The 26,962-nt window shown below is 35.4% G+C and overlaps 1 protein-coding gene across 2 annotated transcripts in view; it reads left to right on the top strand.

Moving 5' to 3' along the window:
• CFAP47 (cilia and flagella associated protein 47) overlaps window positions 1-26,962 on the top strand; it is a 429,253-nt gene that overhangs the window by 256,404 nt on the left and 145,887 nt on the right. For both annotated transcript variants that reach the window (XM_077144877.1, XM_077144876.1), the window contains exons 40-42: window positions 8,086-8,172; window positions 14,715-14,785; window positions 16,112-16,257. In XM_077144877.1, coding sequence (XP_077000992.1) covers window positions 8,086-8,172; window positions 14,715-14,785; window positions 16,112-16,257 — 304 coding nt within the window. The remainder of the gene's footprint in view (window positions 1-8,085; window positions 8,173-14,714; window positions 14,786-16,111; window positions 16,258-26,962) is intronic.

Raw genomic sequence — 26,962 nt, 5'->3', positions numbered from 1 at the left:
CATACGGTACCTGTCCTTTGTGCTGGCTAATTTCGCTCAGCATTATGTCCTCAAGGCTTATCTTGTCATGTGCTTCAGGATGTCATTTTGTCTGACTTCTGTATAATATTCCATTGTATGTATATACCACATTTTGTTGATCCACTTGTCTGTTGATGGGCATTTGGTTTGTTTCCATCTTTTGGCAATTGTGAATAATGCTGCTATGAACATCGGTATGCAAATGCGTGTTTGTGTCATTGCTTTCAGCTCTTCTTGGTATATACCAAGTAGTGCTATTGCTGGGTCATAAGGCAGCTCAATATTTAGTTTCCTAAGGAACCACCAAACAGTCTTCCATAGTGGCTGTACCATTGTACATTCCCACCAGTAGTGCAGAAGTGTCCCAGTTTCTCCACATCCTATCCAGCATTTATAATTTCCTGTTTGTTTAATAGCAGCCGTTCTTATAGGTGTAAAGTGGTATCTCATTGTAGTCTTGATCTACATTTCCCTTATAGCCAGTGAAAATGAGCATCTCTTCATGCGCTTTTGGGCCATCTGTATTTGCTCTTCAGAAAAATGCCTATTCATATCTTTAACCCATTTTATAATTGGATTGTTTGTTCTTTTGTTATTGAGCTGTATGATTTCTTTGTATATATGAGAAATCAAACCTTTGTCTGATATGTGATTTCCAAATATTTTCTCCCATTGAGTTGGCTGTCTCTTCACCTTTTTGACAAAGTCTTTTGAGGTGCAGAAGCATTTGATTTTGAGGAGTTCCCATTCCCTTATTTTTTCTTTTGTTGCTTGCACTTTGGGTGTAAAGTTTAGGAAGCTAGCTCCTATAACTAGGTCTTGAAGATGTTTCCCTACATTGCCTTCTAGAAACTTTATGGTGCTAGTTCTTATATTTAGGTGTTTGATCCACTTTGAGTTATTTTTGTGTAGTGGACCTCAATAGTTTTTAAACTACTAGTTAAATCTCTTTACTTGCTGTAGGTGCACCCACATTTTCAAGTCTTATTTGAATTCATTTAATTAGTTTGCATCTTTCTGGAAGTTTCTCCACATCATCTACATTGTCATACATTTTTTCATAGTAGTCCTTTCTAATCCTTTTTTGTTCCTTTATAAGATCAATAGTGTTGCCCCCTCTTTCATCCCAGATTCTAATCATTTGAATTGTCTTTCTTTCTTTCTTTTTTTCTTTGTCAATCTAGCTAAAGTTTTGTCGATTTTGTTGAATTTTGCAATTAATCAGTTTTTTATATCATTGATTTTCTATTCTCTATTTCATTAATTTCTTTCCTAACCTTTATTATTTCCTTCTATCTGCTCAATTTAGGTTTAGTTTTTTCTTCTTATTCCAGTGTCCTAAGATGAAAGTTTAGATTATTATTATGAGTTCTTTCTTCTTTTTTAATATAGCAATTTGCAATTACCTCTAAGTTCTGTTTTAACTGCATTTCATAGGTTTTGGTATGCTGTTCCTTCATTGTCATTTATTTCTAAGTACTTCCTAATTTCCTTTTTGTTTTCTTCTTTGACCCTTTGGTTATTAGGAGTGTAATGTTCAATTTCTACTTAATTTGGAGTTTCCTATACTTCTTTCTGTTATTGATTTCTGAGTTCATTCCATTGTAATTTTGAATTATGCTTTATCATCTAGCACATACTTTTTAACCTGAAGAATGCTCAAGAGAAGAATATGCATTCTGCTGTTGTTAGGTGGAGTGTTCTTTAGGTGTCTTTTAAGTGGTTAATAATGTTCAAGTCTTCTATTTTCTGGTCCATCATCTTCCTGGTTTTTCTATCTATTATTGAGAATGGGGTATTAAAACCGCCAACTATTTTTATTGAATTCTCTGTTTCTCCCTTCATTTTTGTTAATGTTGCTTCTCATAATTTGGTACTCTGTTATTGGGTGCATATATTTTTATGATTGTTACATCTTCTTAATGGGTTGACACTTTTACCATTATAAAATGTCCCTCTTTATCTTTAGTAACAGTTTTTTTGTTTGTTTTGAAATTTATCTGCTTTTGGTATAACCATTTAGCTTTCCTGTGGTTGATCTTTGCATGTGTGTGTATATATATATATACACATCCTTTTGGTTTTAATATATATATATATGTTATTCATTCATAGAAACAAATTCAAGGAAACAAATAGATTAAAATCAAAAGGATGGACTTTATGTGTGTGTGTGTATATATATATTAAAACCAAAAGGATATATATATACACACACACACATAAAGTTCATCCTTTTGATTTTAATTTGTTTCGTTGAATTTAATGTGTGTCCACAGACAGCATAAATTTGGATGTAGTGTGTTTTTTTTAATCTAGTATGACAAACTGTTTCTATTGATAAGGTTGTTTATTCTATCCACTTTTAATGTTATTACTGACATACTGAATTTATGTGTACCATATAACTTTCTATTTTCTCTATGTGAACATGCCATTTTCCCCTCTGTCTTCCTTTGCTGCTTTCTTTTGTGTTAAGTGAAAAATGTTTAATGTAGCTGTGTAGTAAGGAGTTTAGCCTTGCTGAGAGTGATCTGGCCTTTGTCTTAAAATTCTTTAGGCCCCTGGAATATTCTATTTGCTGGAATGTCTTTGTTTGTCTTGGGACTTTGATCACCAGATCGTCTATGAATGTGATTTATGTTGGGGACTTTTGACCAGACAGTATCCTCAGCTTGGATAATCTCAGTTGTCCTATTTTTAAGTGCACTTTTCTTTCATTAGACATCTCAAATCTGCTGTTAGGTCCCTGTAGTGATTTTATATTTCAGTTAATATACTTTTCCAAGTCCAAAGTTTATAATTGGACATTTTGCATAATATCTATCTCTGTTGATTATATCTATTTGATCCAACTCTGATGCCATACTTTCCTTTATCTCTTTAGAAATTATTTCCTTTTTCTTAACATATCTATAGTAGCTGATTCAGTATATTTTTCTAATAAGTCCAAGATCTGGACTCCCTTGGGAAGTTCCTGTTAGTGCTTTTTTTCTATACATGCACCAGACTTTTTTGTCCTTTGTCTCATAATTTTAATTAATACATATTTTAGATAATGTAGCAACTCTGAAATCATCCCTCCCCATGTTTATTTCTGTTGCTGCTGGTTGTTTACTTTGTGACTTTCCTAGACTAATTCTGTAAAGTTTTTATTCTCTATAGTGTTCTACAGCTGAATTCTCTGCTTGGTTTGCTTAGTGTTCAACTAATGATTGTTACAGATTTCCTTAAATAACTTGAACCAATAAGCCTCCCAAACTTTGCCAAGGGCTCCATGCTTGTGTAAGGGGCCATCTTCAATGCATAATCAGTTTATGATTCTGCCTTAGTGTGTCCTAATTCCCTTTTGCTTTCTTCTTTGATTCTTTGGTTATTAGGGTCTTACTGCTTGTGTGGTCTCTTTAGCCCAGCTGGTGGTGAGAGATTGAGGCTCTCTCATGTATTTCCTAGACATGTGCACAGCATAGCAAGTGTGTGTATGCTTTGTGAAACCCAAAATAAGTCAAAGATCTTCAACCCTCCTGAGGGCATTTTGTTCCACAAGTCTTCCTTAAAGTTTTATCAGACTTTTATTTGACCCAAATGGTATAGCAACCTCATGCATAGTTAATGTTGACTTTTTTTTAGCAATCATCCTAGGAATAGTGTTCTTCTTTGAATCAGGTCAAAGACAACACCCTGAAAATTGGGGGGTTCCAGAGAACTGCAAGACAGGTTAAAGACTAACAATGTTCTGGGGATAGGACTTTTTGAAGTTCTGCAATCCCAGTCTGTCCTTTCTGCTGGCTGCAAGATTCTGGGTTTTCACATCTACTTTGGTTTCAAGGCTTCTTGTTTTTATGAATACTGAAGAGGTGTGGAGAGGAAGGTAAGATTTGCTCAAGTTATGCTAGCAGAAATCTGCTGTTCTTAATCAAGTTGGCATTTTCTTTCTTTAATAAACACCACTCAGATTGCTTCAAAATTGTGATTAATTAACTGAGTTTAAAAAAAATTTATTTTAACTTTTTTTGCTAGTGTATTCATTGTTTTCATTGAAGGGAAGATTTATGGTTGTCTTTACTCGGCCATTCCCTGCCTTTCTTTTTTTAACTTTTTATTTTGCAATCATTTCAAACTTATAGGACAGTAAGTAAAAAAATTGATACAAATCCTATACATAACTACAACATACTCATATCCCCTTAGATACCCAGCTCCACCAATTTTTTAACGTTTTGCCTCCATTACCATATCTGTCTATCTATCTATCTAGTTTCTTAACCATTGGGAGCAAGTTGCACACGTCATACTCCTTCAGCACCATAGTACTTCCATGTACATTCCCTGTGAACAGGGATATTCACTTTTGTAATCACCAAAGTTATCAAGTTCAAGAAATTTAACATTGATATAGATCTTACATTGTATGTTGCATTTTTTTGTATGTCCCAATAATGTCTTTTTGAGCCTTTTCTCTTTTGTTCTTAGACCCCATGCAGTATCATGTATTGCATTTAATTGTTGTTATCTCTTTAGTCCCTCTTTCATTTTTCTGATTGTTGAAACATATATACGGCATAAATTTTCCCATCCCAACCCCTCCAAAGCTTACTATTTAATAGGATTAATCACTTTCAAACTGTTGCAATACTTGCACCACCATCCATTACTAGAATTCTCCTTTTTCCCCAAACAGAAGCCTTAGATTCATTTTGCATTAACTTCTCATAGCCCTTGCCCACGCCCACCCCCAGTAACTTCTACTTTACTTTCTACCTTTATGACCTTGTGTATTATCTGATATTTTCTTTGTGGTTACATGGGACTTAAATTTAACATCCCAAGTCTATAAAAATGTAGTTTGCTTTGATACAGACTTAACTTCAATAGCATATACAAACTATGCTCCTGTACCCCTCTGTTCCCCACTTTTATGCAGTTCTTGTCACAAATGATATATTATGTATGTAAAATCATTGATTTGTCATTACATTTTATGTATTTTCCTTTTAGATCCTGTAGGGAGTTAAGAGTGGTGTTATAAATAAAAAGCAACAGTACTAGTATTTATACTTACCTATGCCATTATCTTTACTGGAGATCTTAATTTCTTCATATTGCCTTAGTCAATTTTCTAGTGTCCATTCCTTTCAATCTGCCTTGCCTTTCTTTTACTGGTGGTGGTGTTTTATTTTGGAATAAATATTTTTACTTTTTAGATTTGAATTTTGCTTCTCAAAGTGGGAACCTTTTACCAGCATCACTAACAACACCTGAAAACTTGTTAGAAAAACAGAATCTTCAGGCCAATTCCAGTCCCACCGTTTTAGTTGCTAAAGATGCCAGAATGCAATATACTGGAAAGGAAAGGCTTTTAAGAAGATAATTTATTAAGTTGCAAGTTTATCGTTCTAAAGCCATGAAAATGTCCAAACTAAGGCATCCAGAGAAAGATACCATAACTCCAGAGAAAGGGGTCAGTGAAGTTCAGGGTTCCTCTCTCAGCTGTGAAGACACGTGGGGGTGTCTGCTAGCTTTCTCTCCCAGCTTCTTGCTTCTTGAAGTTCCCCCAAGGGTGTTTTCTTTCTTCATCTCAAAAGGTCTCTGGCTGTGTGGGCTCTGTTGGCTCTGAGCTTTTTCCAAAATGGTTCCTCTGAAAGGGCTCCAGTAAGGAAACCCACCTTGAGTGGGTGGAGACACATCTCCATGGAAATCATCTAGTCAAAAGTCACTACTCACAATTGGATGGCTCACATCTCCATGGAAACAATCAGAAAGATCCCACCTAGCAATACTGAATGAGAATTAAAGGACATGGCTCTTCTGGGGTACATAATAGCTTCAAACTGGCACACCTACTTAAACATAGTTGGCATTTGACAGCAGTCCCAGAGAATTTGTTTGTTCATTAATGTTAGAGCAGTATTGATCTAGGTCATGCTGCTCAAAATTTATTCCATAGACAAGCTGTCTATGTATCTGTCTAAGTATCTGGAGAACTTGTTTAAAAATAAATAAATAGGGGGAACAAATGCTAAAATAAATTTAGTTTGAAATGCTAGTGATCAATGAAAGCGAGGGGTAAGGTGTATGGTAGGTATAATTTTTTTTTTCTTTCCTGTGTTTGTTTTATTTAAAAAAATTAAAAATAAATTTAAAAAAATAAAAAGAATGCCCTAAGACCCATTCCAGGCCTACCAAATCATAATTCATGCAGGTAGAACCTTGGAAATCTGCATTTTGGACACATATATTAGATGATCATTAAGAACACTGAAAGTATTAGAACCACTGATTGAGAAATTTATGTAATCAAGTGGGATTTTTTTCCATTTTAACAGGCAGTTTGTACTTCAGTTTTAAAATCAATGTTTCCACTTGTTTTAATGTCATCATATTCATTTTAATTAAGCAGTGAATCGCCAAACAGAAGCATATACAATGCTATTTTATCTAAAAAACGGAACATGTACAGTGTCTGAAAGTTCTAATATTTTTATATTGGTTTTGCCTTTTGACTTGTGTGTCATATCTTTGCTCCATTTACCTGTTTTGTAACCAAAATAAATTATCAGCAGCATAAATTGCCCCAATAATTCACCTTTGATTTATAGAATTTCAAAGAAATATTTGAAGTTTTTTCTGACTCAAAGTTTATGAAATTGAAATAATTAAGTGCTTGGTTTTAAGTTTAAATTACTCTCTGGGGAGGAACTCTTCCGTATGTATTTGCCTAAATGTAACTTTATAATGATATAGATGCATCTGAAACTCTGTCAGATATCTTGCATGGTTCATGGATTATCTTTTTTATTCTGTAATCCCAGAGTCTGAGTCCTTAACTACTGCGCTCTCTTGGTATTCAAATTTCACAATGAAATAATTGGAAACTCATATTTTGTGCCCATCCTGGTATCAGGGTCAGTTAAGGGTTTCCAGATAAAATATAGGATATCTGATTAAATGGGTCTGATAAGCAACAAATAATTTTTACTTGTGTATTTACATAGATTACCTTTAACTACAGTTAACTTTTTCTGTTTAAAATTTTCCCTACATAATGATGTTATAATTCCTTAGAATTAATAGGAGAGGATAGTAAATATCAAATTAAAACAAAAGGATAGAATTTGCTGTTAGAAATCAAATATTGGGATATATGAAAATACTGCATTTTAATTTGTGCATTCATACATTCATACACACATACTTTTGTGTGTATGTGTATGAGTTTCATCTAGACTAAAACACATTTGATTGATTTTAATACTGAGCTGTTTTTTATTGTAAAGTTATTATTTCAGGACCCCGCTAACTGTTGTACAAAAAGTAAAGTTCTGTTTGGACAAATAAAATTTGGAAAAGACTGTTCTGAACAAAGTTACCAGGTTGTGTTCACCGCTGCAAGTAAAATTAGTCATTCCTGCCATGACTTTTTATAGCACTTTGCATATGACTTCCATTCTGTCCTCCCACTGCAGTATAGGCTATCTAAGGCAGGGATGATAACATATTCCTGATTGTATTTTCTACACAATTTTCTACTTAGTTCAGTGCCTGAAACATAATGGAGTTTTTATAGTTGTTGAATGAATGAGCATTGTCATAGAAGAAGAACCACATCGCTGTATGATTCCACAAGGAAACATAGTTATTAGTACACTGATTAAAAAGCAACCCACAATTCATGGCCACTTCTGAAAGAAACAATTCTCTTATTTTGCAAATAGGATTAGAATTTATAAAATGTGTACAGCTCTGGCAATGCATTAAAATCAGTGTGTGATTTCCTCTTTGCTCTAGAATATAATTTGGGTAGTCATTTCTGTTCTAAATTATCTTACTATGAAAATTCAGTGTTGCCTTTCCACATAAAAGAATATTATATTTCACATAGTTCTACTCCAGGAAATTTTCCTTCTAAAGTGCATGTTTTCATTTGAAGAGTGAAAACATGTAGACGTCTTAAACTGCTATTTATTCTATTCTAATTATATTTTTATGAATGAAGAATGTTTTGTGGTTATCTCAATTTTGCTACAGTAGAATTCAAAACAATTCTTGCTTCATTTATTTCAGTGTCATTTTGGTGGAATCCTCAACATTTGTCTATTTACCATCACAAGTATCTGATCCTGGTCAATTAGTTCACCCCACGGACCATCGGTAAATTTTCATATTTTTATACTCATAATTAATACAGGAAAAGTTATGAGACAATTGTATTCAAGTAAATTTACTTTACATTTATATAATTTTAATATATTCAAAATGTTTGATTTATGTTATTCAAATATATTTTGTTATTAGGGCCATGGGCATGAAAATGAAATGATGCAACACTTAAGTATTTATGCTTATTCCACCTATTTTATTAAGTCTATGTTCAATTTTATAAGCATTTTTGTCTTATAGAGGAGCAGAACTTTTAAATGTTATATTACTTTATATTTCTCATTTGTTTTAAACCATAGAATAGCTAATTAAGGTGAAGTAGAATAAAAATCAATGTTACTAAGGTTAAATGAAGTCAGGCAGAAAGAAAATAATGCATGCATGTATCGATCATTACTATTATGCAGTGTTTATTTCACACCTTTGTTTTTGTGCAATGCTTGACAGCATCAATGTCATCTTTCAAGATGCAAAAGCATCTTAGCAAGCACTGGGATCCTTTTATAGCACAGGAATTCCCAGTGTTAAACTAATCAGCAACCAGTAAGTTATTTATACAAATCTTGCTAAGATTAAAGTATGCATACTTTATTTTCCAAAAGTGAATTGTAGTCGAGCCAATATTCTTAAGAGCTTATATGGTTTTCATTTATTTTAAGTTGTTTCACTTCTCTATTAGTTAGTTTCTGAGAAAAGTTGTTAAAAGTTCCTACCATTTTGTCTCACGGCATTTATTAAATGCTCATTTCATGTTTTACTAGGGCGTTCATTTAGCTTCAATGAACAATAAAATATAATCTAATGCATTGAGCTAAAGGATGGCACTATAAATACCATAAGAACAGAGGACCTTATGTATTTTGTTAATTTCTTTATAGATATGAAATGCTAGTATTGCAAAACATTTCAGTAAATGGTTCTACTTGAGCTTCATCTTTTCAGTCTCTTGCCTCTTTTTGGTTAAGTGGCTACTTTGTGATCATAGATTTTGCCTGAATGGCTTTGAAACAATTTTTTTTCACATTATTGCAAATGATTTAAATTATCACATTATTAAACTAGAGTCAAACTTTAAGAGCAATGTTGTAGATATTTGTGAGAATAAGAAATTAAAAATTGAATCAATTTAGTAATCACCAAAATTTAGTCTACTTCATGATTTGGGATGCAGTATAAGAAATCTGTATGTCAAAATTGAACATGCTTTTCCTTTATATAATGTTCTAGATAGTGTTTGACTAGATTCAAAGTTCTAGAATTGATTTGATTCAAAGTTCAGGAATTGTATGGTATGTGTGCCAATTAGAAAGCAAAATAGAATCAACAAGTAAAAAAAAGCATTTCTAATTTAGTAAGCAAAAAAAAGAAACCTTGGAAGTCATCATTTAAAATAATTACCAAATTCAGCGTGAATTACAGTTTAGGAAGTGTGTCTACCATGGTCTCAAACAGTATTAATTATTTTTCCTCATAAAGTCTCTTCCATTTACATTTTTAATGCTGTAGTTTCTTAGTTCTTTTCTCAAGTTTTCCTGTAATACGAGAAATGAAGATGCTGATGCGTTGAGTGTTAAGGCAGGAAAATTCATTCCAACACAGAGGGTTCAGAATACTGTAGATTAACACTCAAAGAATAACTTAGACACATTAGTTTAAAGCCTTTACCCCTGTGAAGACTGTCTCCCAGTTAAAAGGAAGATGGTACTTAGAAAGCCAAAAGCCACAGTGTTTCTCCAGGAAAAAGGGGATGATCACTTTATGCAAGTCCTTGCAGTGTTAATTCAGTATTGTTATGGGCTGACTGTGGAGCCCCAAATCACTTTGTTGAGATAGAACAGTCACAAGTTCACCAAAAAAGGCTGTTTTTCTTACAATTCTAAAGAGATTCCTAGAAGCAGTCTTGATACTTCCACGCCCCAGTTCACATAGCCGGCAAGTCTCTATTCCCCTTGTAGAGGCTTAGGGAAAATTTGCACAACTCCAACCATCACACCCATTTCCCAGGTAGCAGAAAGAAGGAATCCCAGGGATGGGAGTGTGCCCCTCCCAGTTGGAGAAGCTTCCAAGAAACACCATACAGCACTTCTGCATGTAGACCACTGGCTTAATCTGAAACAGAAGACCACAGCTGCTGGAAGGAAGATGAAGAACCCTTTTCCCTACCTTATCCACCCCCTACACCTAAATAAAACCATGGTTTTGTCACTGAAGAGGAATGGGCAAATGGTTCCTGGGATGGCCAACCAATAGTCTACCACAAGGGAGAACAAAAGGGGGTTTTCATCCCCAAACAGAACAAGTTATCTAATATTTAATCAATTTTGCTTCATAGGCATAACGAGGCCTTTTGTTCTGTAAATATGTCTTAGTAAAATAATACTTACCAATGGTACACGTCTAATCTTTCTTCAAGCTTCCTTTAAAGTTTGTCTTGAGCAGAATTCCAGGCACAAATAAAATTAAAAAACACAGACTTTAAATCAAAACCAGAATGGAAGTTCTGCATACTAATTATATAATTAGCTTTCTTTTATAATCTATAATGTAATAAATATTGCATTTTCTCAATAAAACTATGGTCTGCTCTCTAGGTTTAATTATCAGGGTAATATTGGAAAGCAAGAAGAAGTAAAAACATAATTCCCATGAACTAACTAGATTTTTTTAAGTACATTTTACAAGTATTCATGTTCTCTTCTTAGGCATATGTAGTATTATACTTTTCAACTAATGTTGAAGTTATATGTGAACATGTAACCTATTCAGCCAAAGACACGTGATGGAACAAGCTGTATGTTATTTCCAAGTCTTAGTTTTAAAAGCCGGTGAGCAATTTTTCAGGTTTCCTTCTCCTACTGCAATGATTGTAGAAGCAAAGAGAAATGAAGCCTCCTTGATCATGGATTTCTGAGGGAACATTCTCCACTTATGATGGAAGTGTAGTATAAGAAATATAATATTGTGCTAATCCACTGAGGTGTGGAGTAGTTTGTTACTGCAACATGACCTAACCTATGCTGATACATCTTCATAGAGTTATTTCAGCTAATATCTCTCAAAAGAATACAAATTTTCTTCTAAAATAAGCCTTGTTATGCTGAAATTATCTTTCAGGTGGCATAAAAAAAAGATGGCAGAATATTCTTTTAAAAACAAAAAATAAATGCTTCTATCTATAAACTGTTCTTCATAACCAAAAGACACATATGTAACAATACCTTTGAAACAATATCAATGATAAATATTTTTATTTTATGGAAACATGAACCATGAGAAAAGCAAGAGAAGTAACAGGCTCTTATTTAATTAAATCCCCAAAGAATGAAGCAACAAGGTTCAATACAGGAGACTGATCTTAGCCATGCTTTAAAATTGCTCTCTTCTGGAATGAGCATTTTGAAAATAATTTCTTACACAACATGCTGATGTTTGCCGTAACTATTGAAATTTTCAATTTATTTAAAAATTCAATAAAATATTGAACTTTCTTATTCACAAATATTCTATTGTGTCACCTCAAGTACTGTTCTTTTTCCTGGAAAAACATAATGATAAATAAGTTGCAGATCTGAACCTCGAGGAGTCCAACAGAAAGTAGAGAAGAAAAATCGACTTCAATGGAAACAGTTGTGCAAGACAGAATATGTTTACAATTATACATTATGTGAAAAACATTGTATGAGTTAATAGGCAAATAATATTACTATCTACATATTACAGAGGCCTTTATAGAACATTAGAAAATATTTTTAAGGTATATTATGAAGTAATAATAACTTTTGTTCATGTGCATACTCTTCTCTGGTGTATTCACTCATCCTATACAAATTGGTCTCTGGATAATGAGCAATATATTGATGCCCAGAATCTAGGAAAGGGGCAAACATTTTCTGCAAGCAAGCATGGAAAGGAACTGGGGGATAAGGTGTATGGGCAGGCAAGGGGAAGCATGAGACACATCTTGTGCATGTGAATATAGAGTCAACATAGGACGGCAAAAGGTTGAAAGGTGTTGAAGTGTTTATCGTCCTGCTGTCTAATTATTGCTTTCAGACCTGCATTTCATGGCACACTATATATTCTATGCACTTAGAAGCTTTATCATTCATCCTTGAACCCCAGAATAGCTTGGCCCAGAATAGCCATCCAAATGAAAGAAGCCCCTGGTAAAGATAGTTTTGTAGGTTTTGATTCTTGCTTAAAGCCAACAAAAACTGGGTTCTGGAGAGCCATTATTTTAAAATATTTTATTCCACTGCACTGAATCATTAATCAGTAACGATTAGAATTGGGCAAGGGGGTGGGCCTTGCATCCTATTGTTCAGGGAGAGCGCTACCCATCCAGTGGCCGGAGATGGTGGGGCCTTCACCTTCCAGTTCTGGGAGAATGCTGTTCACTCTACAAGCATTTGATAAGGGTAGGGCTGCCACCTCATTAGGCCCAGAGGACAAAACATTAATTCATAGATGTCCCTCAAACCTGGAGATTTAATGGAATTTGCCTTTCTGGATTTCAGACTTGTTAGGGACCTGTGATCCCTGTGTTCCTTCCAATTTCTCCCTTCTAGAATGCAACTTTGGTCCCATCATTGTATATTGGAAGCAGACAACTCATTCTCTAGGTTTTACAGGTCCGTCAGATAGAGGAATTTTGCCCCAGGTTGGACACGCCCATAACTGATTTCATGAGACTTTGCACTTAGCATTGTTCTAAGATGGCTTAACACTTTTAGGATGTTGTGATAGAATGAATGTATTTTGTATGTGAGAAGAACATGTACTTTGGGGGTTCCAGAGGGTGGACTGTTCAGATTCCAAACCCATTTGTAAAAAGGACCTCTTAAGACGTCATTACTTTAAGTGCACCCATACTGAATGAGGGCGGGCCTTAACCTTATAAGCAAAGAAAACTGGACACAGAGGGAAGCTGTGGAGAGTAACCAGAAGCTGGAAGTCAATGGAATCCTTAACAGAAAGGAAAAAATGTGGTAGTATGCATTGCCATGTGACAGAAAAGCCAATGACCAAGGATCACCAAAGCACTAGAATGCCACAGTCTTCAGAGAGAAAATATGACATCGTTAACATCTCAATTTTAGACTTTTCTTAGCCTCAAAACCATGTGCCATTAAATTTCTATTGTTTAAGCCAACCCATTGCTGATATTTCCTTTAGCAGCTAGAAACTAAAAATCAAATGAAGAAAATGAGAGGAAATGTTTAAAAGAAGGACTTTACTTGGAAATAGTCAATGTATTTTTACAACATCAAACTCATGTAAATAACATATGACCAGATAAGTAAGTCTGGCATTTTGTATTCTCAGAAAAAAAAAAAATTAGGTTAACAAGATCTGAGATGCCCAATACTAATTGACAGATTGCTGAACAAAGTGGTCAGGAACACCAAGAGAAGAAAAATTTGTTGAAAGCTGATGGGCTCTGGAAGATATACAACCTTTGTGTGTGTGTGTGAATGTCCATAGCAGGTTCATTAACAATAAAAAATTGGAGACAATTCAAATGTTCATCAGCAGGCAAATAGATAAAATCTGTGGTACATCCATACAATGGGCTACCACCCAATGACAAAAAAAGAACAAACTATTGATATCTGCCACAGCATGGATTAATTTTAAAATAATTACCAAGGGGGTGCAAGGGTACTTCAGTGGTAGAATTCTCACCTGCCATGCTGGAGACCAGGGTCTGGTCCCCAGTCCATGCACTTAACAAAAAGCAAATAAACAAGCAAAACAAACAAACAAAAATTCAACCAATGGTGCTGCAATAACGGGATACTCACATGGAAAATAATGAAATGTGACCCCACCATATAACATACAAAAAAGAAATCAGGCAGAAAATGAGCATATAGTATATGATCCCATTTATGTAAAAGTCCAGCAAATGTTAGCTGAAATAATAACAGAAAGAAGTTGTTTCTGGAAAAGGCGGAGGGAGAGAAGATATGGAACCTTTTGAGAGGGGCAGTTGTTTCTGGCTGTGATCTGTTAATTAATTTTTCAGAAATATATGTAGAGGCTAAATAGCTGCCTAGTCACTTTCTACATTTTTGAGGAAGAAGCATATCTGAATACAAAAGCTAAGTGAAGAGAATTTTCAAGAAAGCAAGTTCTAAAATGAGTCTTGGAAAGAGAATCTATTTAAAACTAATTTGAAAGCACTTATTTCGAGTCTCTGGATTTGGCTTCTTGTTGTAGTTATTATTATCTTATTATTATCATTACCAAATTTGTAATTCTCTGTAGCATTTGAAAGTAAACATGCATAATTTTTACCAAATGAAAGAGAATGATGGAACTACGAATGATTGTTAGTTTACTTTTTGTATGTTTATTACTTAGTAACTTTCTAAATAATATAAAAATAAAATATTTGAAATACATCAGTGGTCTTACATGTCATATTGTAGGTATCCATAATTTTTCATGCTCTTTAAGATTTAATTAAGAAAAAGACTTATGTTTGAGTTTTGTTGTGTTGTTGTTGTTTTCCTATTAATTTGTGACAGGGATTCTGTGAGTAGCTATGACTGTGATTTTCCTGAGAGCTGTCCTCCTCCGCCAGATGCCTTGAAAACTTGTGAGTATCTCACATAAAAGCTTTTATTTGTTTTCACATGTTATCTTTATATGCAAAGCGTAGCATGTAGCAGAGGGCGTGTTACAGCAGTAGACAGAATGGCAGGCTGCAGTGATTGCTGCCTAACTGGACTGTTGGAAGACCCTTTCCTCATCTTTCCTTTCATTGCTGAGCTTTGTTTTCCTCACCTGTACAAGGAGTTTGTTTAGTTGTATGCCTTTTATGTCTCTTTTGGCTTGTTCTGAACTATTTAACCCTTTTCAGTGACAAGTATCACCAGGTTAAGAGCAGTAAGGAGACCACAGACTTGCCTTCTTTTATGAAATAACTACAGGCCCAGAAAGATAACTAAAATGATGGCTAGGGAAATGGATATAGAAATGTTCTGGTTACCTATAGCTACTTAACAAATCACCCAAAATATAGTGACACAAAACAACAAAAAGCATTTGTGATTATTATCTCTCACACTTTGGAGATGGCTGGGATCAGCTAAGTGAATCTTGCTGTCAGGTAGCTGCAGTCAGATGGTGGCTGGGGCTTGAGGCATTTCAAAGGCTTTTTCATTCACATGTCTGATGGCTGATGATGCTTGTTGACTAGCAAGCACCTCAGCTCTGTCTGTTGGCCTGAACACTTACAGCTGGCCTCCCCATGTGGCCTAAGCTTTTTCACAACATGCTAGCTTGGTTCTAAAGACAAGCAAACCAAGAAAGAGAAAGAATTAGGCAGTAATGCTGTTACAATTTCTGATCTAGTGTCAGAAGTCATACTGCGTCTCTTCCTCTGCATTCTAGCATTCCATTTGTTAAGATCAAGTCACTAAGACTGGCTCATATTCAAGGCAGTGTCAAAGACTTTCTGGACACGTTAAAAACACCACAAGGTGTATGTATGTATTATGCATGTGTGGATGTATATTTATATATGGTTTATCAAACAGTCCTTTATTTCCAGTCCAAATTTTCCATGGCACCTTTTCATGTGAACTATCATATGGTCCATGAAACTATTGGAGATTCATTGGTGATCCATTTGCTACACATATCCAGGATAATTTTTAAGCAATTGTGAAGTTCCCTTTGTTATGAAATTCTCTATTAAGGAATCTTTAAATGGAGGTATTAAGTTCTATTATTTCAAGCTTCAGCTGGGGTCACCTGTACTTTCATTAACAAATGTATACAGCAACTTCTAATCTTGGGTGCTAATGTTTTGAACATTTCTGTATGGATCCCAAAACTTTAATTGCTAATTGAAACAGCTGCCTTATTTGAATAGCATTTATTAAATGATCTGTAAGCAAGATGTTTTATGTTTTGGCAGCAATTAAGGCCAAGTTCATCAAAGAGTTTTTCTGTTCTGTGGATTCTCTTTATCTGGAAACGAAAGGGAATTCGACCCTGGAGCTCTGCTTTCTTCCCTTTAACATCCATACACGATATTGTGCCATCATCCTGAGCAATCAAAAGGTAAGCGGAGAATTGTTGCCTATGCTTTCAACACGGACTGCCACCTTAATAAAACTAATCAGTACAGGCAACTTGCAGACAGCTGAAGTTATTGGGAAGTCTGGGATTCTGCTCTGTGACCAAAAGTATTCTTCTGTAGCAGCCCCCTTTGCAGCCTCAGATGATAGCTATCACAGTGACAAAGCATTCATGTTTCCATTTACAGGAGTGAGTAGTCCAGTCCAGTGTTTATTTTCCCTATTTGGTTTAGTAACATTTAAAAGAGCTAACGAATGACAGAAGAGTGTGGCAGAGTCACCACTGATTGAAAAGTTCCATCTTCTCCTTTGATGTATCCTGTAAACTCTTCCTGACCTTATCACCACCACCCACCTTTCTAAAATTTCTCCCTGATCTTTTAAACCAGTCGTCTATTCTGATTTCTTTTACCCTTATTTTCAGCATAATGCGGTCAGACACTTTCCACCCATAGCCACAAGGACATTCATTAAGAGTGCTGCATATTCATATCAAAATCCATCAGATCTCAAGCTTGCTTTACTTCTCAGGTTTCCCAGTTATCAAAACACCATAACTTGTACCCTGAAATTTAGCTTTTACGTAGTTCTTATAAAAGTGACATAAGTTCATCAAGAACAACATCAATGATTGTATGCTTTCAAGAAAATAATTTTAATTATTGCAGCAGCAGTGACACTTTGCAAATATAAAAGCTGAGACTTGGCATATGTCTTAAACTAGACCTCGCTGCTGGTAGATGGATAAGCCAAGACTCACATCTGGATTTTCTGATTCTAGATTCCATGTACATACTCTAAATTCTCAAATGATTATATTATCTTTCTCCCTATTTAAAAGCCTACTTCAAGTTATATTTAATCCACTTGGGTCAAGGTGTGGGTCTGTAGATATTACGATCCAACCCTCCCTCCTATGTTCCCCTCCAATTTTTTTTTTTATATTTTGTAGTGTCATGCAGGTAAGTATAAAATAGCTCATATTTTATTGGGAAGACCTGTTTGTTTTCTTTCATTGTTCTCATCCCAGTGGAATGTTGGAGATTTGCCTCTAGGGCAATGAAACTGATTTCCAATTGTGTTTATATGATAGCCTCATTGTTTTGGAGTCACAGCTAGTATACTGATACTGGTTTTGTTTGTTTGTTTGTTTTCAATCTGATAAATTAGACCATTCTCGCTAGAAAATGGTGACTTATCTTTTAGAACACAATACACTCCTCTTCGTAGACAGCTTCTCACTGTCACAATTGTCTCATCACAAAAGTCTTACTTGTCCCACTGTAACTGTTAATATCTGCCAAAAATATTTGCCTGAGTACCTACTGTGTGCCAGACACTGTACAGATCTCTGAAATTGCAGAAAACAATCTCAGCTCTTATATTGCTAAGCTAAGACTTTATCCTCAAGGACATGCAGAGCTGTCCTTGTTTTGAGTAAATGTCAAATGACTGCACAGAGAAGACCTACGGGAGCAGAGTGGGGACATAACTGATGTTGCCGTGTACTACTTAACTGTCTATAAATAGATAAAGTTATAGATGTGCTGCATCACACCTATAGCAGTACATCTATAACTTATCTATTTATACCTGCATAGCATCGATAACTGCATGACTTGTCTATCTAAAACTGCTTAAAAAACTAGTGGCTTAAGGCAGCACACAGTTTTAATTCACAGTCTCCATGGGTCAGGAGTCCAGGCACGACCTACTTGCGTCCTCTGCTTAAGGTCTCATGAGTCTTCAAACAAGTGATTGCCAATGGCTCCTTTCTCCTCAGAGAGTCAACTAAGAAAGAATCTGCTCCCAATCTTCCCCAGATTTTTGCAGAAGTTCTTTCCTTGTGGCTATGGGGTACACACAACTTGTTTCTTCAATGCCATCAAATGAAAGAAAAAAAGAGAGAGAGAGATTGTGGCTCTAGAGAAAAAGTTTAATAGTATTACTGTCTTCCAGAAAGATACTGCCATGTGTTCACCTGAGGAGGTATATTTATGGTACCCAGGATATAGTCACAAAGTGTACATATTAAATGTACATGCAATGAAATAATGATAATTGAAATGAGGTAGTTACCTGTATCTACGGTATCATTTACACATGAAGAATAATATGACTTATTAAATATGTACAATTTTATACTTAAAAGGAGAAAAAATACTGTTTTACAGCAATACTAAATCTTGTTTTTTATTTCCTTTAAAGAAATTCAGAGTTTAACTGAAACCCCCATACACAGAGTGAAATATAATATGATCAGTGTATGAGTAGTGGGGTCAATGCTTCACAATCCCTTTAATATATTAATTTCTAACATAGCTTTAGAAAATGCAGGGGTTAATTCTCTATAGCATAGTATTATTCTTTGAGACACACTATTTGAATATTAATACTCACTTCCATAATCTTCACGTCAATTGATTAAAATATAATTTCACATAACTTGGCAGCTTAATTTATTAAAACATGACTTTTGATTACAAATACTTTCTTCTTGTCGTAGAAAATATTAGGATTAAACAACGATCATAAAATTATATTACTGTCAAATGAGAAATAATACCCTCAATCTAAATGATTGCACTGAATAACAATTACTTATGTGGAGAAATGCATCTATTAATTTATACATTTGATTATATTACTAATTATATTGAAAAATGCAATTACACACTTAAATAGATAATCAAACATCTACGCCCACCTAGTTAGTTCCTGTTCTTAAGTGTGCAGTAACAGCTGTCATTAAGAACCACCTGTTGAAAACTATAGAGTAATTAAGCATTTATCTGATATTTTCCCATGTGTAAAACAGAAACATTTCTACTAGCACTGCTATTAGGAATTAGCCATTTCCAATTGGCTATTCCATTTGAACTTCCAAATAAAAATGAAATGATTTATGTAAAATCTCTTTGAAAGAAGAAACATTTTACAAAAGTTCCATCAAGGCTCATAGAAATTCTGAGGTTAGGGGAGCAAACCTACAGAACCTCTAAAACTTCATGTTATCAAATGCCAGAAGTACAAAGCAATTTCTGCTTTCATGTACATGGGGACAGATTGAATGGAGGAACCTCAAGCAGAATCATGATCCGGTCACTGAATAATTCCACCTTCTGGGTGGAGGGGTTGACAGACTTCCACACAAAGAATACAAACCCTACAGAGCACACAACAGTGCATGGACAAAACCCAGGGGCTTTATCTTCACTTGGAGCCCCAGCATGTGAATGCCTGCTCTGTGAAGTCCTAGGGTCTCAAGACCACAGTATCAAGTAGAAACCAACCAGCATTGTTGGGCTTATCTGTATGGGGCAGGTAGGGGCATCAAGGAGGAATCCTTGACAAGGGGCTGGGTTAGGAGTGTGGCTTCCAGCTGTAGCCCCTTGTTATGATATAACCAGCCTTGTCCCACTAACCCTTGGGCCTTTTTATTGAAGTAACTTAAACTCCCCCGTCTCCTTAGTAGATGTATCTTCCAGGCCTTTGTTGTCCTTTCTGTCTGCAAACCTTGGTAAGAATTAATTGAAACCAAAGTCCAAGTATTGCTGACTTAAGGAAGCAAGAAAGGGAGTCAGCATCTCTTGACAACTCATGCATGTTGGTTCAGTCCCACACCAGGATTCCACATAACAAAGAGAGAATTGACCTTGCCAAGTCAAAGAAAAAGCTGGCGGGGCAAGGGGGCTCATTCCCACCAGTTCACACCCACTGGGATGAATTCAGTTTAAGAGCATGTTCTTTTAGTTTCCTAGGCTGCTCAGAACAAATACTTTTGGCTTAAAAAACAGGAATTTATTCACTTATGATTTTATGGCCAGGAAAATGGCCCAAATCAAGACATCATCAAGGCAATACTTTCTTCCTGAAGACTGACTGCCACAGATCCTTGGCTCCTCTGTCACATGGCAAGGCACATGGCGGTGTCTGCTGCTCTCTCTATTTTCTTCTAGGTCTCACTGAAATTCACCTGCTGGCTATTCCCTCTGACTCTCTCTCCCTCTGACACACTCTCTCTCTCTCTCTCTCTCTCTCTCTCTCTCTCTCTGAATTTCATTCCACTTATAGGGACTTCAGTAAGGGGATTAAGACCCATCCCACTTGGGCTGCTCCACACCTTAACTGAAGTAACCTCGTCAGAAGGTACTACTTAACAATGTATCTAATTAAGAACATGTTTGTCCAGGTACATCATATGACACCTGAAATCTTGATCAATGCAACAAATATTCACAAAATCACATATGGTCTGAGCTCTCTTCACGTTGATGATGGTCTTCTACCTCAGCTATCCTTCTCTCCCTATTACTGTAAAAACTTCATCCCACAACAATCAACTACAGCTTTTTTTCAGGAAAATTGTGAGGACACCTGGAAATGAGAACATTGTGCCCAATTGTTAGCTATTTATTCTTGGGAGGTCTCCTCTGCATCACTTATCAAAGGTACTACCAGGTAATTTCTAAAGGTTACACATGTATTGGGAGTATACATATTTTAGTACCAGGAGATACCACCTAAAATTCCACATAGTATATGAGGGATAGACTTCCTATTTCTCATGACCATGTTAATTTTATGGACCTGCACATTCTTGAAGGAAATTTTAAAATATGGAAAAAAGCTGTGACTTTTTTTTGTATGCTGTGTGGCAGGGGTCACATTTCATTCTTTTTTCCATTTAAGTATCCCGTTATTGCAGCACCACTTGTTGAATTTTTGTTTGTTCGTTTTTTGTTTGTTTGTATGTTTGTTTTTGGGGGGGAAGGGCACGGGCCAGGAATCAAACCTGGGTCTCCCACATGGCAGGCCAAAATTCTATCACTGAACTACCCTTGCACCCCTAGATTGTGACATATTTTAAAGGTCAGTTATCTTCAAGCCGGATTCTCAATCAGGTCACCGCATTCCAATATTGCATTAGTTCTTCCCAAGACAAAACAATTTACCAATAGTATAAAATCAATTTTCTGAGCATAGAGAGAAAGAACACATGAGAAAGTGCATGATCTTCTGTGTTTGAGGGACTCACAGTCCATTGAGAAGTCTACCTTGCCTAGGGCCTGCCAAAGTCACACAGAATCTGGAGTAGATGCCCTTCTAAGTGGATGAGGAAGCTTACTGAGATTTTGACACATCTGTAAGAACTACAAAATGCATACCTTTCTTCAGTGGATGCATCCTTGTGCTGGGATCTCCTACCCTCAACATGATGCCCCTTTGCAAACCATAATTTTTGCTAGTATACAGGGTGTTCTAGAACACAGCTGCTCATTTCTAGAACATAGACTGAAAATTTCTAAAATAGAGGGAATACGGTATTAAATATATAATGATAGAGGCAGCAGTAATTGATAAATTGCGGGAGCCATTTCCTGTCCTGGTTTCTGTGACTCCCGCTTGGGGTCCGTCTCTTAGCGAACGGGGGGACTCGGGCAGTCCGGATCTGCTTTCGGCCCCGGGGGCTCGAAGGTGTGGAGGGCGTGCGATGCTCAACGAAGAGTCGCGGGAACAAGTGGAGGTGCACATCGAACGTTTATTAGAGGAAGTGCGGTTGCTTATATAGGGTGAAGTGTTTAGGGGAGGGGTGAGCGAGAAGGGCTTAGAGCAATTTTTTGATTGGTTGGGACGGGTTTTATTGCCATAAATGGAAGGCTCAAGCGGGGGTTTTAGAGGAAGGGCTGGTCCTCACTTGAAGGACCAATGGGATGGTTAGAAATGTGCTGTAAATAGTTGCTAGGTAAAGAGCTGGAGGAACGGGGACCGAAGTGATATCCGGCAATAAATAAAGGAGTTTGGCCAAGGAGGATGAGTGGAAATTTGCCAAGAAAACAATAAGGTTGGGCAGGTAGAGGTGTGTTTGGAGAAGGCAATAAGAAGAACATGAGACAAGGCAGCTAAACACAACAGTTCGTGAACATTCAAATGTCCAACACTGAGAATGGTTTCTGGTAAGTAAAGAAGATAGTTTGGATGTATAAAGCACAACTAGTACTGAATAAGTCCATGAGTTTTAATTTGAATAACAATTTTTATCTTACCGTAGACAGGAATCCAATGGAACGTATTGAGCATAGATAGGCATGATCTGATTTCATCTTTGATTTAGAGTCTCAAGAACCAATGAAGAGAGTAGATTAAGAGTTTGAGACAGAACTTGGAAGCAAGGAGACTGGTTAGGAGGTTCTTGAAATCTATTACACTCTGCCATACCACACCATTCAATAATTTACTCTACTTTTCTTCTATGATTCTGGAGAGAGATGCCTAGGACCATGGTTTCATTACTAGCATAGAGACAGAAGAAAAGGATGTTAAAAGCAATGGTCAAAGGGGTGACAATATTGGATTTGAGGTACGAAGGAGGGAGAAGAAAGAGCAGGGTAAGATAGAACAATAAAAATGGATGTAGATTTAAAGATCAACCTTAATGGTGGTTTGACTGATGGCCACCCTTGAAAGGAAGCAAATTTCCATTTACTTCCAGAGCAAATTTTTGGCAAACTTTTAAATAGAAAAAGGTCTTTGGAAAAATGAGGCGATGAATAGAAGAGACTTAATTTCTTTGCCACAATGACTTCTCCAGTTTAGGCACATCTTTCTTGTATTTGCCAAAAGGATATCATACAACACACCATATATAAACAACCAACTTTTAATTCATTAAATGCAAATATATATACAACCAACTTTTAATTCATTAAATGCAAATATATATATATCCTTTAAAAATTTCTGTGGTAATCTCTCAGGCATACAGTTAAATTTTTGTTAAAATTGTGATGAAAGAGCTGATTTTTTCAGTATAGGCATTATACAATTTTTTATACTTTTCCTCTCACCCTCATTGAATCACATCTCTCTGACTTAATTATTATTCATCGTTTGATGGAAAATATTGTTTTGAAAAATAGTATTTTATCCTATTGAGTTTCATCATATAATTTTGGAAAAATCAGCTAATCATCTAGAATGATTAATGGCCTCTTTCCAGTATATGAAATTTAATATTTTAAAATTTCATCTTAGCTGTCATGAGCATATCTAGCCATCAAACTCATGTATTTATGCCCAGCCAATTCAAATAAATAAGTGACAAAACCTGGCAAGATCTATGCCACAAATCAGAATATAAGTAGAATTTTAGATCTGTAAGAACGTTGACGTTTTGTATCTAGATCAATGCCCTTTTTAAGATTGAGGTTGTTTGTATCTGGAGGGCATCCATGACATGTCCAAGGTTACTCATTTAATTAGTGACACAGCTGGGCTTAGAACTTTGCTGCCAGTTTGTGTTTGTGTCCCTCCTTTCTGGGTCATTGAAACAGCAGGTATTCTTGCAAAATTTCATGCAACTATCCTATTTGGGAATTGCAATTAACTGGATACAAAGAATGAGGGTTTCGTAGAAATGATAAGCTCTTTGGCATATTTCTGCCAAATATAATTCCAATTAAGCATGATGATTGGAATATATGAAATTAAGAATAGGAAGGAACTTGTGCAGGTGACTATTAGAATAGCTCACAGTGACAAGTGTCTGCTATGGGTCAGAGAATTTCATTTCTCTTGTCACAGCCTCTAGACTTGCAATTAAGGAGCTTCTCTATAACAGTTCTTTATTACATTTGTGTGCTTTACATGATCTTATTTTATCCCAAGAAAACTGGAGGGAAATAATTAGATGAGACTACAGATTATGGCTTGCTTGTGTAATTTTCTGACACAGGAAAAACAGGCATCATTTTCAACTGTATAGTCTTTTCATTAATAAAAACATATTGAAAATGAGCACATTCAGGTACAAGATACTCCATTATGTGCCTAGGTCTAAATTTGCCAGCATTGCTTTTCTTTGAGTCTCTCATTGTACCCCCAATACAGTTCATTTCAATAATATATGCATTTTCACAAGCTCCTCAGTGATTTGTACACACATTAAAGTTTACTGTTCTCAAATAATGGATCTATTCCATTTAAGTGGATCTCTTTAGTGTCTGTTAAAGTACCAGGCAAAGAGTTAGGTCCCTAAGATTTCTTATCTTTTCATCCTTATTATCCTTTTTATCATTCCCTCCCTAAGACATAGGGATTTTTAAAAACTTTTGTTATACAAAATATAAAATATGAACAATGGTACAGATACAACTATAATAAAAAAAAACCCATGTACCTACCATCCAGCTTAAAAAATTATTAACGCTTAGCCAAACTAATTTCATGATTATTTTGAAGCAAATCCCAGTCATGATATAATTTTATCCATAAACATTTCATAACTATCTCTAAAATTAAAAGAATGGCAGTGCCATAATTAAAACCAGGTCTCCTATCCACAATTCATCCTTCTCTATATCACTTTGCTGCCCTTATATTGTCCCTACATTTTTTTTTTTCATTCTCTCTGTCTAGCCCTCTGACTTCTGCCTTCTTATTCATTCTAAAAGATTCTCAGACCCTCATGTGTCCGTTACGAAACCCCACATTTGAAAATGTAGACTTTTGGTGACTCAGACACTTCTCAAAACTGATGTCATTCCCCTATCATTGTAAGTTACAGAATGAGAGAACAGGTTTTCAAAAACTTTTTTCTTGATTTCTTGAATGTTCATATTAGGCTAGCTATCTACCAAGGGCATTTGTATGTACAAAGAGCAACTGTTGCAAGTGTCATGTTAGGACCTTCTTAATCCACCCCCATTCTTGCCTCCCCCCACCCCCCTGCCCTGAATTCTGGTTTTCTGCAGTTTCCCCATACTATGGTAGAGGTATATATTTTTTTAAATAATTTTTTATTAATTAAAAAGAAATTACAAGAAAGAAACACAAACATCCGTAATATATGCTCATTCCGTTCTACATATATAATCAGTAATTCACAATATCATCACATAGTTGCATATTCATCATCATGATCATTTCTGAGAACATTTGCATCAATTCAGAAAAAGAAATAAAAAGACAACAGAAAAATAAAACAAAAAGAGAAAAAGAAAGAAAATTTTTACATACCATATCCCTTATCCCTCCCTTTCATTGATCACTAGTATTTCAAACTGAATTTATTTTAACATTTTTTCCTCTATTATTTATTTATTTATTTATTTTCCTGAATCTACTATGTGCTTTTATTTTTTATCCAATTTTTTTAATTAATCAGAAAAAAGAAAAGAAATTAACACAACATCTAGAAATCATTCCATTCTACACATGCACTCAGTAATTCTTAGTATCATCACATAGATGTATGATCATCATTTCTTAGTACATTTGCATCGATTTAGGAAAAGAACTAGCAAAACAGCAGAAAAAGATATAGAATGTTAATATAGAGAAGAGAATTAAAATAATAATACTAATAAAAAATATATATATATATAAAAAGGAAAAAGAAAAAAACAAAAAAGATACAAACAAACAAACAAACAAAAAACCATATTTCAGGTGCAGCTTCATTTAGTGTTCCAACATAGTTACATTACACTTCGGTATTATTGTGCGGTCCATTTTTGAGTTTTTGTATCTAGTCCTGTTGCACAGTCTGTATCCCTTCAGCTCCAATTACCCATTATCTTACCCTGTTTCTAACTCCTGCTGGTCTCTGTTACCAATGATATATTCCAAGCTGATTCTCGAATGTCGGTTCACATCAGTGGGACCTTACAGTATTTGTCCTTTAGTTTTGGGCTAGACTCACTCAGCATAATGTTCTCTAGGTCCATCCATGTTATTACATGCTTCATAAGTTTAGTCTGTCTTAAAGCTGCATAATATTCCATCGTAGGTATGCGCCACAGTTTGTTTAGCCACTCATCTGTTGATGGACATTTTGGCTGTTTCCATCTCTTTGCAATTGTAGATAATGCTGCTATAAACACTGGTGTGCAAATGTCCGTCTGTGTCTTTGCCCTTAAGTCCTTTGAGTAGATACCTAGCAGTGGTATTGCTGGGTCGTAATCCATTCTGCCATTCTATGTCTTTTGATTGGGAAATTCAGTCCATTAACTTTTAGTGTTATTACTGTTTGGATAATATTTTCCTCTACCATTTTGGCTTTTATATTATATATATCATATCTGATTTTCCTTCTTTCTACACTTTGCTCCATACCTCTCTCTTCTGTCTTTTCGTATCTGACTCTACTGCTCCCTTTAGTATTTCTTGCAGAGCTGGTCTCTTGGTCACAAATTCTCTCAGTGACTTTTTGTCTGAGAATGTTTTAATTTCTCCCTCATTTTTGAAGGACAATTTTGCTGGATATAGAAGTCTTGGTTGGCAGTTTTTCTCTTTTAGTAATTTAAATATATCATCCCACTGTCTTCTAGCTTCCATGGTTTCTGCTGAGAAATCTACACATAGTCTTATTGGGTTTCCCTTATATGTGACAGATTGTTTTTCTCTTGCTGCTTTCAAGATCCTCTCTTTCTCTTTGACCTCTGACATTCTAACTAGTAAGTGTCTTGGAGAACGCCTATTTGGGTCTATTCTCTTTGGGGTGCGCTGCACTTCTTGGATATGTAAATTTAGGTCTTTCATAAAAGTTGGGAAATTTTCAGTGATAATTTCTTCCATTAGTTTTTCTCCTCCTTTTCCCTTCTCTTCTCCTTCTGGAACACCCACAACACGTATATTTGTGCGCTTCATATTGTCATTCAGTTCTCTGATCCCCTGCTCAAGTTTTT

This window comes from Tamandua tetradactyla, chromosome X, assembly GCF_023851605.1.
Source record: "Tamandua tetradactyla isolate mTamTet1 chromosome X, mTamTet1.pri, whole genome shotgun sequence".
Lineage (NCBI taxonomy): Eukaryota > Metazoa > Chordata > Mammalia > Pilosa > Myrmecophagidae > Tamandua > Tamandua tetradactyla.
Note: the sequence above shows the minus strand (reverse complement) of the source record. Positions and strands in the feature narration are given on the sequence as shown.